General features: G+C 53.5%; 1 protein-coding gene across 1 annotated transcript in view; it reads left to right on the top strand.

Moving 5' to 3' along the window:
- Nucleotides 1–7,775: 7,775 nt before the first annotated feature.
- The window catches only part of SAMD11 (sterile alpha motif domain containing 11), a gene marked incomplete at its 5' end in the record, with an annotated part of 102,037 nt that continues 93,370 nt past the window's right edge, over nt 7,776–16,442 (top strand). The window contains 2 exons of the mRNA XM_084300443.1: nt 7,776–8,568; nt 10,366–10,457. Of these exons, the coding sequence (XP_084156569.1) occupies nt 7,776–8,568; nt 10,366–10,457 (885 nt within the window). The remainder of the gene's footprint in view (nt 8,569–10,365; nt 10,458–16,442) is intronic.

Here is a 16,442-nt window from a genome sequence, read left to right as displayed (position 1 = left end):
TTATTTGTTTTTGCTCAGTGGCTGAGTTATTGAACTTGAGAAAAAACAGAGATATAGAAATGTATAGTACAGGATAGGGATGAATGAGGAGCGCGAACACCCGGTGAGCTGTGCTTCCCAGCTCTGCTTTATGGAGATGTTCTCTCTGTTTTATGAGCAGAGAACCTGAGCTTGGAGTTGCTAGGTGAATTGCTGCAGTCACAAAGTGAAGCAAAATAGGCAGAAATAGAAGTTGGAATGCCTGACTCCACATGTAGAAAAGTTGGAGTTTGGAAGTCTGACAAACAAATAAAACTCGGTGCTAACTAGTTGCAGCAGGCAGCTTCTCTTGTCCACAAGCATGCTGCGTGTGCTGTGAAGCAAGGCAAGAAGAGCAGAAGAGTTGCCCGTCTTCCAAATCACCATAAAGAGATTCAAATGTGCAAATGCTTGTTTACATATTATTTGAAATTCCCTTTGTTTTGTTTTGTTTTGGTTTTGTTATTCTTTTTTTTTTATATATATATCTTATCTAAGTTTTTGTTTGATTAAAGCACTCTGTTGCAGTGTAGTCATGGCAACAAGTTTACTTGAATGAGTTTCTTTTTCTAGGAATGTAAGATATAAAAGAAAAGAAAAACAAACCCAAACAAGACAGGCCTTCATGTGGTCCTGACCCAGCCTTTATTCATAATGATGGAGGCTAAGGGAGTAGTGAGTGAGTGAGGAGCAAGCAGGGAGTTGTTTATATGCATTTGACTCCGTGAGTTTGCTGGAGACTCTGCTTATGTCTGCGCCTGTTCATACGAATGCCTTTGCATATCTTTTGTTCAAATACAACCTACTTGTGCATGACCACATAAGAGCTCTGGTCGCAGTGACGACGAAGTCCTGACCGCCTTCCTGTGCTGAGCTGGATTGTCCTGGTTACAGCTGCAGAGAGAGCAGAGCGGCACAGACTTGGGTGAGAATTCCCGGGAGAAAAATCGGTCCACGTCGGTGCAGCTCCTCTGTGATGTCTGCTTGAAACACCCCTGCTAACTCATTAACATTCAGCTACAGCAGATGGACGCTTGCAGTCATATCTGAAACTGCAATATAGACATCACCCAGCCTAGGACCTTTGTGTACGTAAAGTTTTACAGTGCTGTAACAATAATTGTTCCGAAATGTTCCCGGTGGAAGTTGCACAGCTGTCTGGTGGGGTGCGGCTGTGCTAGCGGAGAGGTGATGTATGCTAATCCCCTAATTACTAGGGCATTGACTACACAACACCGATTTCTAGAAAGGAGGAGAATTAGAACAATACAAAACCCGTCTGCAGAGATGCCCAGTGATTTAAAGGCTTTCGAACACGTTAGCCCTAATTAATGTGAAAGCTGTAAGCCAGCTCAGGTAGTGTGTACTTCAGCACCTCCTAAATTGGTTAAGGCAGGTTCTACCTAGCCTTTAATTTGACCTCTCTAGCGTGCATTAAAAGTAGTTACACCTTGATTACACTAGACTCTTGTGACACTTCACTTCCAAAGGATTAGCTACCAAAGTTCATCCGCCTAGTCTAAACAACTGTGCTTTGTGCACACGTGTTCGTATACGCTTGTGAATGAGTGGACAGACCCAAGGCTGCTTCTTTTATAGCACTGTTTGGTGCTGGGGTGGCACACCAAATGTTATCTTCCTCTTGGTGGCCACTAATTTTGTATTCTTTTAACCCAGCAATAGATTCCAGCCGTGCCCGGCTTCTTGGATAGTCAGTTTTTCAGTGTTTCTTTTTGTTACTATGATTGTAGGCGGGAAGGAAGGCAGGAAGTTGGAGAGGGGAGTAGCACAGAGTGATCTACAAGTGCTGGGACACAGCCAAGCTTTAGATTAATACATCATGACCATCATTTCAGCATCTTTTGATACTGTGAGTTTTTCTTAGCAATGGAGAAGATTAGAGTAGAAACAAACAAACAAACAAACAAAAAAACAACCAACAACAACCCTAAAAACAAACTTTAAGGAAAAAGAGAATCTGGTGATGGCTTTCTTCTGCATTACAGCTTTGATATCTCAAGTCTTTCACAAGAGCTACAAATTAGCAGTAAATAACATCTCAGGAGAGAAGAATAGGCGAGAGAGAAAGATGTGTTTTTAATTGCAATATGGGCACAAAGAAAGAGTATAGTTAATACAGAGATGAAAACAGGGAGGCTGTCCAACGGCTGGAACTGCAAAGAAGAAGGCACTTGCCTTAAAAGTAAAGGGTCGGAGAGAATTGTTAATATAACAGCAGCTTTGATACTTAAAGCCTTATTCCACTGGTGATTTCTGTAAGTGCTCTTTTTACATCATGCAGGCACCAGTTGAGTGTTGCTAAATTTGTTGCTTTCCAAAACCTTTGTAGGGAAGGGCAATCTCTTGTGGGCCTTGAACACTGAAGTGTGAAGTCAGTAAAAAATTTTTTTCCATTGGTTTTAATGGAAATAGGAATCTGCCCTTTGAATTGAAACTTCTTGTTGCAGAGATCTCAAAGCTGATTCTGATCCGAATTTCCACAGCATACCTGAACTCCAACCACTGAGGAAGGGAGATGAATCGGTACTTTTATCCCGTTAGGGTTTCTGGTGCCATATCCTCTGTATTGAACTACGTAGATTGGTCTCACTGGTGCTCTGCTATACGGGGTACTTGCAGGGAAGGTGATTTGGAAGAAGTATTTCATGAAAATACTTGGATGGGAAGAGTTTTTTAACCCACACTGACTGTCCTGGGCCGTTCTCTTGGGAGCAGCCAAACTGCCCGCAGGAGGTAGGGATGTATGCAGTTGATAGCTCTGGTTTGTTGTGTAACCTCATGCTACCCTAACCCTACTTCCCACAAAGACACAAAATACCTTGTAGTGAGTTCTAGGGGGCTCCTTTTTCACCCCAAGAATTCAGTGTAAGTGGCAGCCTTCTGTATCAATGGGATTAAAAAGGGTACAGCCCAGCAGTTCCCGAGGAAGCCCTTTTTGAGAGGCAAAGCCCTTTCCAGTGTCCTCCTTCCCAACCCTCCGCCCCTGAAGACCCTCGTGTGCCCTCTCTGCTGCTGCTCTTGCTGCTGGGCTGTCAAAATCTCTCTTAATGAAACAGTCTGGCCCGAGGCTAGTATTACCTCCAGTACTGATCCTGCTGGGCTGCTCACGTGCCGCAGCGAGCACAGAGCCGGGCCACACCTGGCAAGGAATAAAAGACAAAAAGCAGTGAATCCTGTCTGTTAGACAGCCTTGATGTCCTCCGAGGCTGTAAAAGGGACTGGAGAGGTATGAATTTGGCTGTTTTGGGGAGTGGTGGTGCTTGGTCTCCTGCCTTGTCTTTCGGTCAGCTTAGGGTGACTTGGTAGGGTCAGAGCTGTCGCTTTCCATCACGGGTGTGATCACGTCAGGGCAATTCTGGGGGAAAGGAGTGTGGAGAGGAGCTGTTAACTCGCAGTCATAAAGGGCTAAGCACCCTAGCTTTGTTCAGGGAAATGACAGGGCCCAGGGGGTACTGCCCCATTCGTTGAAGGACCTGCTTAACTACCTGAGCTCTCCTGGCGTGCAGGACACAACTTGGCTGCCATCCTTACTTCGGGGCTGTGAGGAACCCCTGGTATGGCACAGCCAGCCAGGAGCACTCTGTGGACTCGGTCTGGCCATTTTACCTGTGCCTGGGTGCCTCTTTCCTCCCAGCCTCAACCTGCCTTTCCTGTCAAGGGGCACAGCCTGCACCTACAATGAGTTTTTCAAACACTCAGCACCAGGGACCTTTGATCTCAGTTAGAAACTCAGGTTTACTGTCAGACGTAAATAACAAATTGCATATAGGATGTTCCCACTCCTTTTATGGGTAGAATAATGGAGGCCCCTCCAGGATAAGTAATTTGTCCATGAAACTGATGACAGAACGAGGAGGAAAATCCTTATCAGTTAACTTTCAGACCTCTGCTTGAAGCACCATCTCTTCTTGTAATACGCTTTCCAGGAGAGCTAGCTCTTGGCTGCTGTTGACACATTTGATCAGAGAGAAACAAAAGGTCCTGGTTTTGCTTCAATCCAGCATGATGTATTCCAGAAGTGAGGAACTAAACGTTAGAAAATGATCACTATTTATTACGCTTCCTGTGGTAGCGCCTCTCTGAGCAGATTAAGAATCATGCTTCCACTTTGCTAGGTGCGCTGGAAACACATTGCAAAAAGACACAGCAATTTGCACCCCCAGACTTTAGCACATTCCAATTCCTTAGTCTGGCCTTTGCAAAGCATACCTGCCTCTCTCTTCAACCACGTGTGCGTGGATTTGCTTAGATCTCTCTGATCTGCTCACCAATGGTGGATCTGTTTACACTAATCCCGAGAGCTCCACTCTTACGAGACTGGAGCTGAACAACTCGAGGCTCCTGCTGTCGGACTCAGGCTTCCAGACAGAGCTCTTATGCTTTATTACAGTGTGGAGGGCTAGGGAGGACTTGGTAGTAAATTTTAGTGCTCGTAAGAGACTGATAGGATCGCCTTGAACCTGCGCCTCTTGAATCCCTCCGAACTTTGCTGAGGTCTACCTGAAAGCATCGTGTGTGTGCAGGAAATGCAGCCTGGCCCAAGCTCTGCACCTCAGGTTGAGACACCATCAGGAAGCCTCCCTCTGCCAGTGCTTGGCCAACGCACCTATATCATGACTGGAATCAAATACCCATATTTTTTGGGGACTGAAGCACAGCCAAGCAGTTGCTGCCCTTCCAGAATGAAGTCTAAGCAGATTCGTTTATGAGTAGGTTCAGTTTTGAGCACGGTTTCTTTAGAGATTGAAAGCAACTGAGCTGACGCAAAGTGGGAAAACCCCACGGCAAGTCAGCTTTTCCCCTGAAAAGAGAAGGTAAATACAAATCCTCGGGGTTAGGAAAGGTTCCATCACAGCGGGCTGATATGGGCAGAGCAGACGCTAGGTGCTGTTAGGGGATCTGAGCGTGCGGCCAACCCACGGGATCTGAGGGGCCTGGAAGTGCCACAGGAGGACGTGTTCCTGCAGGGTGAAGGCCATTCCTGCTCCTGTGAGCCCTCCTGGAGGAAGTCTTGAGACTTATCTTTGGAGGCGACCAAGCTCTCTGCACTTGGAGGTGAAGTTGCCTTTACGGTTGGAGGTAGCAGAACAACAACCACTATAGCTGTAAGAGAAAGCAAGCTACAGAGGAAACACCCATTCCCATCTAAAAAATTAAAAGCAATCAGCCCCGTGAAGCCAAGTCGCAAAGAAAATGGATTCAAATGAAGCCTGAAGAAGCTCTGCGAGCCCTGCAGAGAGCTCAGGGCAGTTGTAGGTGTGCCAGGCGAGGAGGTTTTCTAGGAGGACAAGAGCAGATCTGCTCACCCTATGGCCTCCTCACCTGAGCTCCATCCAGAGTCATCGCACGCTTTCGCGGAGAACGCCTGCGTCTCCCAGAGCCTCTTCCAAGCATTGTTCTTGGTTCATTAGGTGATAATAGAAAGTAATTTTTCCCCTGTCATCTTGAGCAATCAGAGGCATTAAGAATAAGAGCCTAAGCCTGAAAGCCTAAATGAGAGGGCTTGATGGGTATGTATATCTGCCTCCTTCATTAGAGCAAGAAGTGAGAGGATTGCTCCCAGAGCTTGCATTCCTGGCGAATAAATAGGCGAGGAAGAATCATGGTCAAACGGGGCCAGGAGATGAGGTTTGGGGCTTCAGGTTCCATTCCCAGACCTGCTGAACCCCGGAGAGCTGTTTTCCTCCCCCTTTGCTGGTGAGAAGCAACAGCCTGTCCCACAAGGGGTCCATCAGAGGACGCGGTGTCGAGAGGGGTTCCCATCAGCTGGGGGCTGTGGGGGGCAGAGAGCACCCGTGAGAGCTCAGGCAAATCACTTGGTGCCCCAGTGTGAGCTCCTCACCCCTATTAGCCTGTGTTTACTCATAGTGGGATTGAGTAGCTGCATGAGTAACTGCGTAAACCCAGCATGAGTACAGCATTCACATTCTGGATCTCAGTCTCTTTACCACTAAAACGAAGCTTTTTAGCTTCCTCGTAAAGGTGCTGGGAGGTGCTGGGCATTCTCATCTCTGCCCTGAGAGCATCAGAGAGAGGGTGCTGAAGGGGCCAGGGCTGGTTGGGAACTGCCCTGCTACCTGTCAGTGGCTACCAGTGGAGAGCAGATGGGAGAGAGACAAGTAAATCCATTTCTCCCTGTCTGGAAGGCAAATTTAACTTGCCACCAGCTCCCCTGTAAGAAAATATGTACTAAAATGTGCACCTTGGAACAAAATCAATAATTGTTGTTGTTTGGGATGGGATACCGATGCCACCTTCTAAGACTTGTGGGGCATATTTCTTGTAGTATATTCAAGAGGATAATTTCTTTTTATTTCCCTTCCAGGTAGGATTCTTCCCACTCAGCCGATCCCAAGCAGCATCCAAAGGTAGGGACCTCTCATCACCATCACAAATCTCCGTAACAACCACACAACTTAATTTTGGGCCGCGCTGTCCTCCCTGGGCTGCTCCGCGTGGCCGTCCACTACGGCTCCTAACGCAAAACCAAATTACAGCACCCCCCCTGCTTCTTCCTCCATCCCTGGGGGGGAGGAAAGAGCAGGATCGAGCCCTCCTTCCCCAGGCTTTTCCCACCAGGAGCCTGCCAGGCAGAGCAGCGCACGCAGCCAGGCGTGCGGAGGGAGGCGAGCCCGGCTGGCAGGGGGCAAGCCCAGCCGCGCCAGCCGCCGGAGCCGGGCTGGCGGCTCCCCTGCGGCTCCGGAGTTGGCTCCGGAGCCGGATCCGGAGCTGGCCCCGGAGCTGGCCCCGCCGGCCGTCGCTCACCCCCTGTCTCCCCGCCGCCGCCGCCGCCGCCGGCGCGGCGCTTGCAAGCGCCTCCGCTCTTTAAATGGGCCAAGTTAAGAGAAGCGGCGGCGGCGGAGGGAAAGCTTGTTTGGTCGGAGTCTGGGAAGTGCGCTGCGACTTCGGAGCGCAGATCAATATATGTCTGTCCCGGCTCGGGGGAGGGCCGGGGGGGCGAGCCGGCAGCCCGACACAGAGCGGCGTTTAGGGGCTGGGGGCGCCTGCGTGGGGAGCGCACGGCGTGCAGAAAAGCACGAGCTGGCGGGGCTGTACATGCGTGTGTATATATATATAAATATGTAGATAAATATATATATGCACACACATATCTCTGTAACATAATACCGTGTCGGCTTTTTTTTTTTCTTTTTTTTTTTTTTTTTTTCCTTAAATTCCGCGCAGGAGTGGGAATTAAAATACCAACTGGCGGTGCTCCGAACCCGCCGGTGGGAGCGGGGCGAGGGCGCAGGGGTGCAGGTGGAGGGGAGGGAGGGAAGGAGAGAGGGGGGAGGCCCTCGGGAAACTTCTCCGGCCGGCCGGCTGCTTGCAGCCCCCGGGCGCTGCGGGGCAGGGCAGGGGCGGCCGGCACCGGGCGGCCCCCGGGGGCCGGATCCTGCCCGCGCCCGGCGGGCGCCGGCGGCGGCGGCGGCGGCGGAGGGGAGGGAGGCGGATGGCGGGGTGGCGGCGGCGGGGGCGCAGCGTTTCATTTTAATTATCGCCTAGAAATAAATAAACCAGGTGTCAGTTTAAAGGAAGGAGGGGAGGAAGAAAAGGGGGGGGAGGGTGGGGGGGGAAGGAGGGCGAAAGGGGGCCGGGTGGGCGGCGGGGAACCCTCCAGCCTGGTGAGAAGGTGGGTCGATCTAGGGGAATCAATAAGCGCTTTTTTTTTTTTTTTTTTTTTTTTTTTTTTTTTAAACCAAAATAATGTCTACGGCAGCGGAGACCTCTCCGAGATGTCAGGTATTAGTCCGGAGGGGCAGATCTGCGAGCCACACGGCAGCTCCCGGGGCTACGGTACATTAGGCTCTCCGTGGGAGAGGGATCCCAGGGAGCTCCGCTGGGGAGCCAGCCCAGGAGATTTGTTCGCGGGCTGCTCCGGGGGATACCAGCCACCTCCGGCACCCGAGCGCCAAAGGTGCTCGTGTTCCTGCTGCTGCTGCTGCTGCTGCTGCTGGCGCATTTCATCCAAACTCCAGCCAGAGCGGGGGCAAGTTGAGCCGGAGACATCAGAGCCACTGCGCTTTGGAGAGACGAGGGCGCCCGGGGAGCGCAGTAGCACCATGCCTGCTATCAAGAAGGAGCGACTTGACAGGGAAGAGCTGGCCCTGGCAGCCTTTAACCAACCCATGGAAACCTTACCTGACTATCTCGCCCCTCTGGCCGCCGCTGCCATGCCGGTGGTAGCCCCCCACCCGCCGGCGTACGAGCAGATCTTTGCCCACCGCGCGTACCTGGGCTTCCACGAGAGCCCCCACCCCTCCCACCCCCACCACCACCTCCCCGAGGACCTGATGCTGGAGAGGTTTTCCTCCATCCCGGATTTCCAGCCCTTCTTTGACAACGGCGAGCCTTGCATCGAGGTGGAGTGCGGGGAGAACAAGGCGCTGCTCTACATCAATAAGTTGTGCCAGGGGAGCAAGGGACCCTCTATCCGGTACCGGGGCGAGTGGCTCACCCCGAACGAGTTCCAGTTTGTCAGCGGCAGGGAGACGGCCAAGGACTGGAAGCGCAGCATCAGGCACAAAGGTAGGGGCGCTGCCCCCCCCCCCTCCCCCTTTGCAATTTTTTTTTGGGGGGGTCCCCCAAATTTCGCCGCTCTTCCTCAGCATCCTCCCCCTCGCCCCCCCCCACGCTTCGGTGGCCGGATCCGGGGAGGGGGGGGGGGGGAGGCTGTGTGGGTGGGTGTTTGGGGAAGCGGGGGGGCTCCGTGTTATCGGGGGGGACCTCGTATCGCCTCGCCGTGCCCCCCCCACTCCCCCGGGGCTCTCCCCGCCGCCCCCCACCCGGGCACCCCAGGAGCGGCGCAGCGCGGCTGGAAGTTTTCCCAGCGATTTGGCAGCGCCGGCGGGGGGAGGAAGAAGAGGAGGAGGAAGAAGAGAGGAGGTGGAGGGGGGGGGGACGACGAGTTATGTTGGGGGGGGGGGGAGAGGCGTCTCTTCGTTGAGGGAGGGGGGTAAAGAAGTTTCGCTCCGTGCGGGCAGACGGCGGGGGGCACCCTGGGGGGGGGGGACACACACCCGGGGGGGGGGGACAGACAAACTGGGAGGGGAAGGACAGGACCCAGGGGGGGGTCACAGGATCCGGGGGGGGGTCAGAGGACACGGAGGGGGGGGGGACAGGGAGCCGGGGGCTGAGCCTCGGCGCCACGGGGAGCGGCGGCTCCGTCGCGCCGGGGTGAGGACGAGGCAGCTCCGGGGCGGCGGGCGGGGGCGCCGGGGGGGTGTTCCCCCGGCTGCTGGTGGTGGTGCGGGACCTCCGCCGTGCTGCCGGGGGGGGGAGCCGGTCCTCCCCCCCCCCCCCTTTTTCCTTTCCCTCCATCCCTCCCTCCCTCCTTCCTTCCCTCCCTCCCTTCTCTCCCTCCCCGCCGCAGTCCCGGCGCCGGGGCCGGCGCGGCGGAGCTGCTGGTGCGGGCGGCAGGTGGAGGCAGAGCGGGGAGCTGCGGGGGGGGGGGGGGACATGGGGGGGGGGGGGGTCGGTGGGGATGGGGAGGGGAAGGGGTATGGGGGGGGTGAGGGGGGCGAGGAGAGGAGCCACGCAATTAGCGAGAGCCGGGGGGGGGGCGCACGGGGAAGTGGGGGGGGGCCGGGGAGGTGGCTGACACCTCGCCCCGGTTATTGATCGCCGGGGGGGGGGGGGGGGGGGGGGGGCGGAAAAAAAGGGGGAGCAGCTGCGGGGGCTGCTCCGGCTGGCGGTGCCGCACTCCTTCCCAAGCCAAAAAAAAAAAAAACAACAAAATGTTGAGAAATGTCTTATTTTTAGAAAATCGTATTTTTTGAAAAAATCTCAATTAAAAAGCCGTAATTAAAAAATCTATTTTAAACATCTTTATTTAAAAATATTAATTAAAAAATTCTTAATTAAAAATTCTTTATTAAAAATTCTTTATTTAAAAACCTTAATTAGAAAAAAAAATCTTATTTTTTAAACCTTAATGAAAAATATTTTAAAAATCTTATTTTTTTTTTTTTTTAATTCTTAATTTTTGATTCTGATTTTGGCACTGGCTGCCTTCAGGAAACCTCAGCTCCTCCGGGGTGAGTCAGGAGAGGCCCGAGGTTGAACTGGAGGAGCTTTTTTTTGGGGGGGTGGGAGGAAGGCTTTGGGGCAGCGCAGAGCCCCCCGGGGGGGCTCCGGGGGTCGGGGGTCGCCTCCCCCCGGACAGCTCGGGGAAGGAGCAGGCAGCAGCCGGGGTGGGTGGGTGCTGGCAGGCAGGGGGGGCTGCGCCTGTCTCCCTGGATCCTTTCCTCCTGTGAAGGTGCTGATCTTTTTCTTTTTCTTTTTTTTCCTGCTTCTCCTCCTTGTCTCCTTCTCCTCCGCATCCAGGGAAAAGTTTGAAGACTCTTATGTCCAAAGGAATCTTACAGGTACATCCTCCAATCTGTGATTGCCCTGGGTGTCGAATTTCGTCTCCAGTGGTAAGATTACTGTTAAATATGTGCTTTAGTTAAGACATCTCCCCTCTCCTCCGCCTCCTCCCCTTTAAAAAAAAAAAAAAAAAAAAAAAAAAAAAGAACAAACCATAAAAAAAACCAACCCACCAGCCCTTTGCTTCTGTGCTCCGGTAGGAGCTGCCAGTCCCTGGGGCTGCCAGCGCTGCTCGCAGACAGCGCAGGTGGGAAGAGAGGTGTTTAACCTAAAGGCTGCGGCGCGATTGTCGTGTGGCTTTTGGGCGGGAGCTGGCTCCGTGCAAGCAGCCAGCCGTTCAGCAGCTTCGTCCTTATCCTCACCCCTCGATTCTTGTGTGTTTTGCAGAGGTGTAAAGTGGATAAATAAAGCAGAAGGGCATTGCGAATGCACCCGCGTGCTAGAGTCAGAACAGCCACGGGTTACAAACCATTAATGATTTTTTTTTTTTTTAAGCTAAGATGAAGGAGGAACGAGCTCATCTTAAACATTCACAACTTTTACAACATTCGTCTCATAAATCACTGCTTTTGTAGATCTTTGCAGCACAACTTTTGGGTTCCTCTCTGCCGTTACCTTGAGAACTTTCAAAATCTCTATATGGCACCAGCATTTTCATCCAAAAGATGCTGGTGCTGTAAATAAAAACCAACTGAAATTGTGGTCAACCAAGGCATTAAAACCAGTTCTTTGTGTGCAGGAATTACCATAAAATACAGAAATACCAAAAGGTGATGGCAAAACTCTTGGCTCATGGAAGTGAACCAGGTCGTGGTCTGAAAAGCCAGCCGTGACTTGGAACACTGTTGTCAGTAGCACTGTGGGAACAGCTGCCACTTGCGACTTGCTTCCTTTAATCCACTGAAATTACCCATTTTTTTTCTTGTGTTGTTTCTATGGGATCCGAGGGATGTTCTGTTCCACACGCAGCATCTTCACGATGCTCATCTTGGACTTGAGAACTGAAATGCTTTCTGCATGGTGTATGTATGTGCATGTGCTGTGTGTCTACAGACAGACACGGTCACAGCTGTGGGGTCTGTCTGTGGGGTCAGCTTGGGGGAGCAGCCGCCCGGCCCCACTGAGCTGCCAGGTACAGCTCCGCTGCCTTACGTGGTATCCTAAACCCAGCAGGGCAGATGGACCACCAAAACCTGGTGTTTCTGAGGGTCTGCTGTCATTCCTCTGAGTCTGGGGGCAAAGTTTGGGGTGCTGTGTGATAAACTCGCTGCCGTGTTGAGTTCTGTGTGTGCTTTAATCACTAATCTGTACGGACTGGAGGCCAACGAGCAGGGATCTGAAGACCAAAGACCCAGACTTGCTGCTGGGGCTAAGTGCCTGGCCAGGTGATGCTGGCTGCTTGTCATTTTCTGCGTAGCCAGTTGCGTGGAGCGGTGGCCAAAGGCCACCTCGTACTTCTCTAGCAGCAGCATTTTTTAATAGATGCGCGGGGATGCTGTGCATTTACAAAGGGAGGCAGCTGGGCATGGAACAAAGGCTATATAAAAGTGGCTTTTAAAATAGAACTGAATTTGAGAAGTTCAGACAGGGAAAGAAGGCTTCGTGTGGTTTTGGGAGAGGAGAAATGAATCCCCCTGGACTCGGCTCCTGCTGCTAACCCACTCGTGTGAGCTGCTCGCAGGGGGGTTGGTGTCAGAATGAGCCCAGGGGGGCCAAACCCCAGTGAGAGCTTTCATCCAAGCTGTGTTTCTCAGTGCGTGCTGCATTTTCCGGGCTGTAATTAGACCGTAGTCCTGACCGAGTGACAATTTCATGTTTGGAACCGGAAAGCTTTTGGTAGTGCCTCGTAGCAGCTGCGTGTGCTGCACATTCAAAACAGTGACACGAGGAAGGGGGTGCCCACCCCTCTCCACCTTTCCAGATGTAGGTACCACTGCCCAACCGTGGAATTTTGGGGATGTTCGGGGTACCCTGGGTGCTTGCGTTCAGACAGGGACACGGCGATGGGGAGCTGGCTCCATCCTCCTCCTCCCAGAGCGAGGTCAGTCCCAGCAGAGCCCCCCTTGGCACGGAGCTGGCTGGCTGCTGGCGGCTCTCCGCACCCTGCCCTTCTTTCTGCCGCTGCCAGCAAGAAGAGGCAGCGCCGCAGGGCTCGGGTCGAAGCCCCCCGAGCTCGGGTCGGAGCCCTCAGCCCCGTCTGGCGCCGCGCTGCTCCCCCCCTGCCTTTGGGGCCAGCCCTGCCGGGGGCTCCCCCCGCCGTGGCTGGGGAAAAGAGTGGCGCCCGGCCCCCGTCGCGCCCGGCTCCGTCGCCCCCCGCCGCCCCGTCGCAGCTCGTTTGCTGCAGCTGCAGACAGCGGCCGGCGCCGGGGCCAGCTCCGCCACCGACCGCTGGTTTCCTGCGAGGCGGAGGGGGAGCAGCAGCGTCGCGCCGGCTGCACTGGCGCCTTCTCCCCCCGGGCAGCAGCCGCCCCCGTGCCGGCATCCATCCATCCATCCATCCATCCGTCCATCCGTCCATCCATCCATCTGTCCGTCCGTCCATCCATCCATCCATCCATCTGTCCGTCCATCCATCCACCCACACATCCATCAGCGGGGACCAGGGGGAGCCGCTGCCGGCCAGGAAGGCTGCGCGGAGAGGCTTGGGGGGCCCTCGGGTGGAAGGGGTTGTGGGGGGCACAGGGGGAGACCCTCGGGATTTGGGGAGAAAGGAGGGTCCCCAGGGGAGGGCAGGGATGCTCGGGGGAGGGCAACGTGGCGTGTTCTTCCCCCCAGCTCTGCCGAGAAGGGGAGTGGGGTGCTGCGTGTCCCCCCCCCATGTGCCCTCCTGGAGGGTGGCCGTGCCCCCCATCGTCCCATCCTCCTTTCCCCGTACCCAGCCTTTGCCCCGGAGCTTTTCCAGATGCGGAGGGGAGACGCCGCTGCAGCTCTGGGTCCCTGCAGCTATTTTGGAGGCGCGGGATGCCAGGCGTCCATAGGAGAGGTTTTGAGGAGGGGCCTGCCCCCACGCTCAGCACACGTCAGTTCTGGGCAGACACAGCTCGTCTCGCTCGGAGCCCTGGATGCCTTCCAGGCCATTCTGGTGAAACCCGTTCCCCGCAGGGTTCCCCCCGTCCCCTCCACGCCTCGCAGCGCTCCCCAGCACAACGGCTCCGCTTCCAGACCCCCGGCAGGGGCCGTGCTGGACGCTCCCTCCCCAACGTGACCCGTGCTCGCCGGCGGTGGTCTGGGCGCAGGGGGGGAGCCTGATGATTCCTGTCGAGAGCAGCACTAAAATCTTTTTCCTGCCGAAACAAAGCGTCTCGGGTTTGCAAAGTCTGGCATCGCGTGGCCGGTGTAACGCAGGGCAGGGGTTTCTTACCAGGCTTTTGCTTGGGTTGTTTCCCTCGTCAGCGTGACCCTCGCTGCATGGTGCTACTTGTGCTGCCTCCGAAGGTGTGCTAGGGCTGGATGTTGGCTACTCCTCATCCTCTTTTCCCATGGAAAGGGCGGCTGAAAGGCTGCCCACGGTGAGCTTTGAGGTCCAGGTCACAGCTACAGAAGGCAGGCAGGCTTCTAAAAAGTCTTATTTATTTTTAAATGTGCCGTAGCTGCATTCAAGCCAAACAGAAAGCACGACAGAATGTGTGTTTTGTTTTTTTTTCACTCCGTTTCCTTCGTTGCATGTCAGGACACATGGTAATTGTGCATAACTTGGCCGATGACGATGGTAATTTGTTTGGTTACTGGGGTGGTGTTTTGCTCTTGATTTGATTTATATGTGCTCCTTTTTATTTGCTGCTTCTTTGCTCGCTTGTTGTTGCTTTCTTTCGATGCCCCCGAAGATAAGGCGTTAGTCCAAGACTTTGTCAAGGGCGGGAAGAGGAAAGATCTGCTTATTTAAAACCAAGATGACAGCAATCAGCCGAGGCCCTGTTATTTAGCCCTAAGACTGCTGAGTGCTCTGCTGCCTGCTCGTTCGGAGGGGCAGGGGCTCTGCGCCTCCCTCCAGCACTGCCTGACTTCTCCTGGGGTCTGGCTGCATCTGCCCCGGGGATGCCCTCCTGCCACTGCTGCTCGGTGGCTCGGTGGGGAGCCAGGAGCAGATCTGCGTGGGGTAGGGCCAGCAGTGCCACCGAGACCCCATGGGCACCGGGACCCAAATTCAGAGGCTGCCCCCAAACGGGGACCGTGCCCTGCTGGGCGTGAGCCCTGCCAGAGAGCCTTGCTGCGAGGGCTTCGCCTGCTGCTGGAAAATGTAGTTGGCTGCCTGTAGAGGCAGGATTAAGTCAGAAAATTTACTTCTAACCGAATAGATTAGATTTAGGTTCCTTTCCGAGCTGCCGTGGCCTCAAGGATTGGAGCTGGAGAATCTTGGGGTTTATGTGAAGGGGGCTGTTCATAACTTCGCCTTTGCGTCTCTGGGGGCTGCCTTATGAATGTGCAAAAAGCCCCTCTGTAAAGCAGACTTATAAACCTTTTTATCCCCCCAAGGTCTTTGGCACAGTCTGTTGATTTTTATTTGTGGTTTCATGCTGATTTGGATTGTTGCTTTTAATCCAGCACATTTTAGTTTAGGTTAGCATTTGTTGGAGGCTTTTTTTTTTTTTTTTTTAAACGGGCTTCACTCAGGTGATTTTTAGGGCACGTGTGGTGTACCAAAAACTTCTAACTTAAATTTGAGCTGAAAAGTGTATCCCAAATCCATCAGGCACCACCTTCAGGGAGAGATTGGGGCTATGGCACGTTGTGTGTCTGCGTGGAGAGACCTCAGCTCCCGTCCTTCCTGGGAGAGGTGAGAGGCTGAGCACACAGCTTGCCAGGTTCCCAAACCCAAAGGCAGCAGGAGCACATTTGTGTGCTGCTTTCATGGAGGATCCCCCAAATTAGCCACTTTTGGGTCATTCAGCACTGTGCAAGGGAAAACTGGCGGCTGGAAGCAGGCACGGGTGTGAGAGGTGCTCCTGGAGGCGTTCTGGGCTGGAAGTTATCCCTGCTGGTCCTCCAGCTCAGCTCGGGGACAGGGCACGCTGCCACTGCCTGGTGCTGTCCGGCGCCAGGGGTTTGGAGGGGGGAGTTGTTGAGAACTGCTGGTTATTATTTTACGCAGGGGCAGAACAAACCCAGATCAATAGGGCTAAGAGTGCCAGCACAATACTGAAGGATTTAATTTTGGGGATTATTAAATACCCTCTGGAAAGGAAAATATTAATTGGATTGCAGTCTTGTGAGTGAACAGCAAAGATGTATAAGCAGCCATGGCTTAGGAAAATAATTTTATCTTCCTGTGGGTTTTAAAGAGGTCCAAGTGGGGGAGGTTTGCCATGGCGCTAAGGCGGCAGTGAAGATTTTTTACTCTTTGGTGAACAACGAGGAGAAACTGGGTGCAAGAGGTCTCGTGTGATGGAAGGAGCGAGGAAGCTCCATCCGTGAGCTCAGGTTAGTGTCTGTGAGCAATGGGTCCACCAACTTTTGGAGTGGTGTTGGTTCCTTGGGAGAGCCAAGGAGAGCACCACCTCTGCCGCCCCATGTTGTGCCCTGCGGTGGGCTCAGGGTTTTACGCACGAAAGCAGCGGAGGTTTTGCAGCCAGCACCGCGTGCCTGGCGAGCTGTTGGGTTTGTGTTCCACCAGGCCTGGAGAATCTACTGCAAGCAAGTTGCAGCTGGGAAGAAAGCAGGCTAAATAAATATATAAAGCAGCGAAAGCAGCAGCATCTTGTTAGCGGTGTGTCAAGGGCAGTGTAAAGGTGAGATAGGATAAGTAATTTTGCTGTCAAAATTATTTAGAGATGTCATTAAACTGCTTAGGGCTGTCTCTGCTGCTTCAGGGCACAGACACCTGGTTTTAATTTGCAGTGGTCTATGTCCAAACCTGCTGGCCTTATTCAAAGGGATCAGTGCTAATTTGGAGCCTGGTGGCAAATGCCTTTCGTGAACACGGGATCTAAATGGCAGAGGTGACTAAAAGACCAGAATTAACTCCCTCATAAACTCCGTTCATTTTTCTTTTCCTGGGGTTGTAAAACCATAACCTAGTTAAGTTTGCAGAGCTGATG

Source organism: Netta rufina (genome assembly GCF_964035555.1).
Source record: "Netta rufina genome assembly, chromosome: 22".
Classification (NCBI taxonomy): domain Eukaryota; kingdom Metazoa; phylum Chordata; class Aves; order Anseriformes; family Anatidae; genus Netta; species Netta rufina.
The sequence above is the reverse complement of the archived record's forward strand: the minus strand, read 5'-3'. Positions and strand labels throughout refer to the sequence as shown.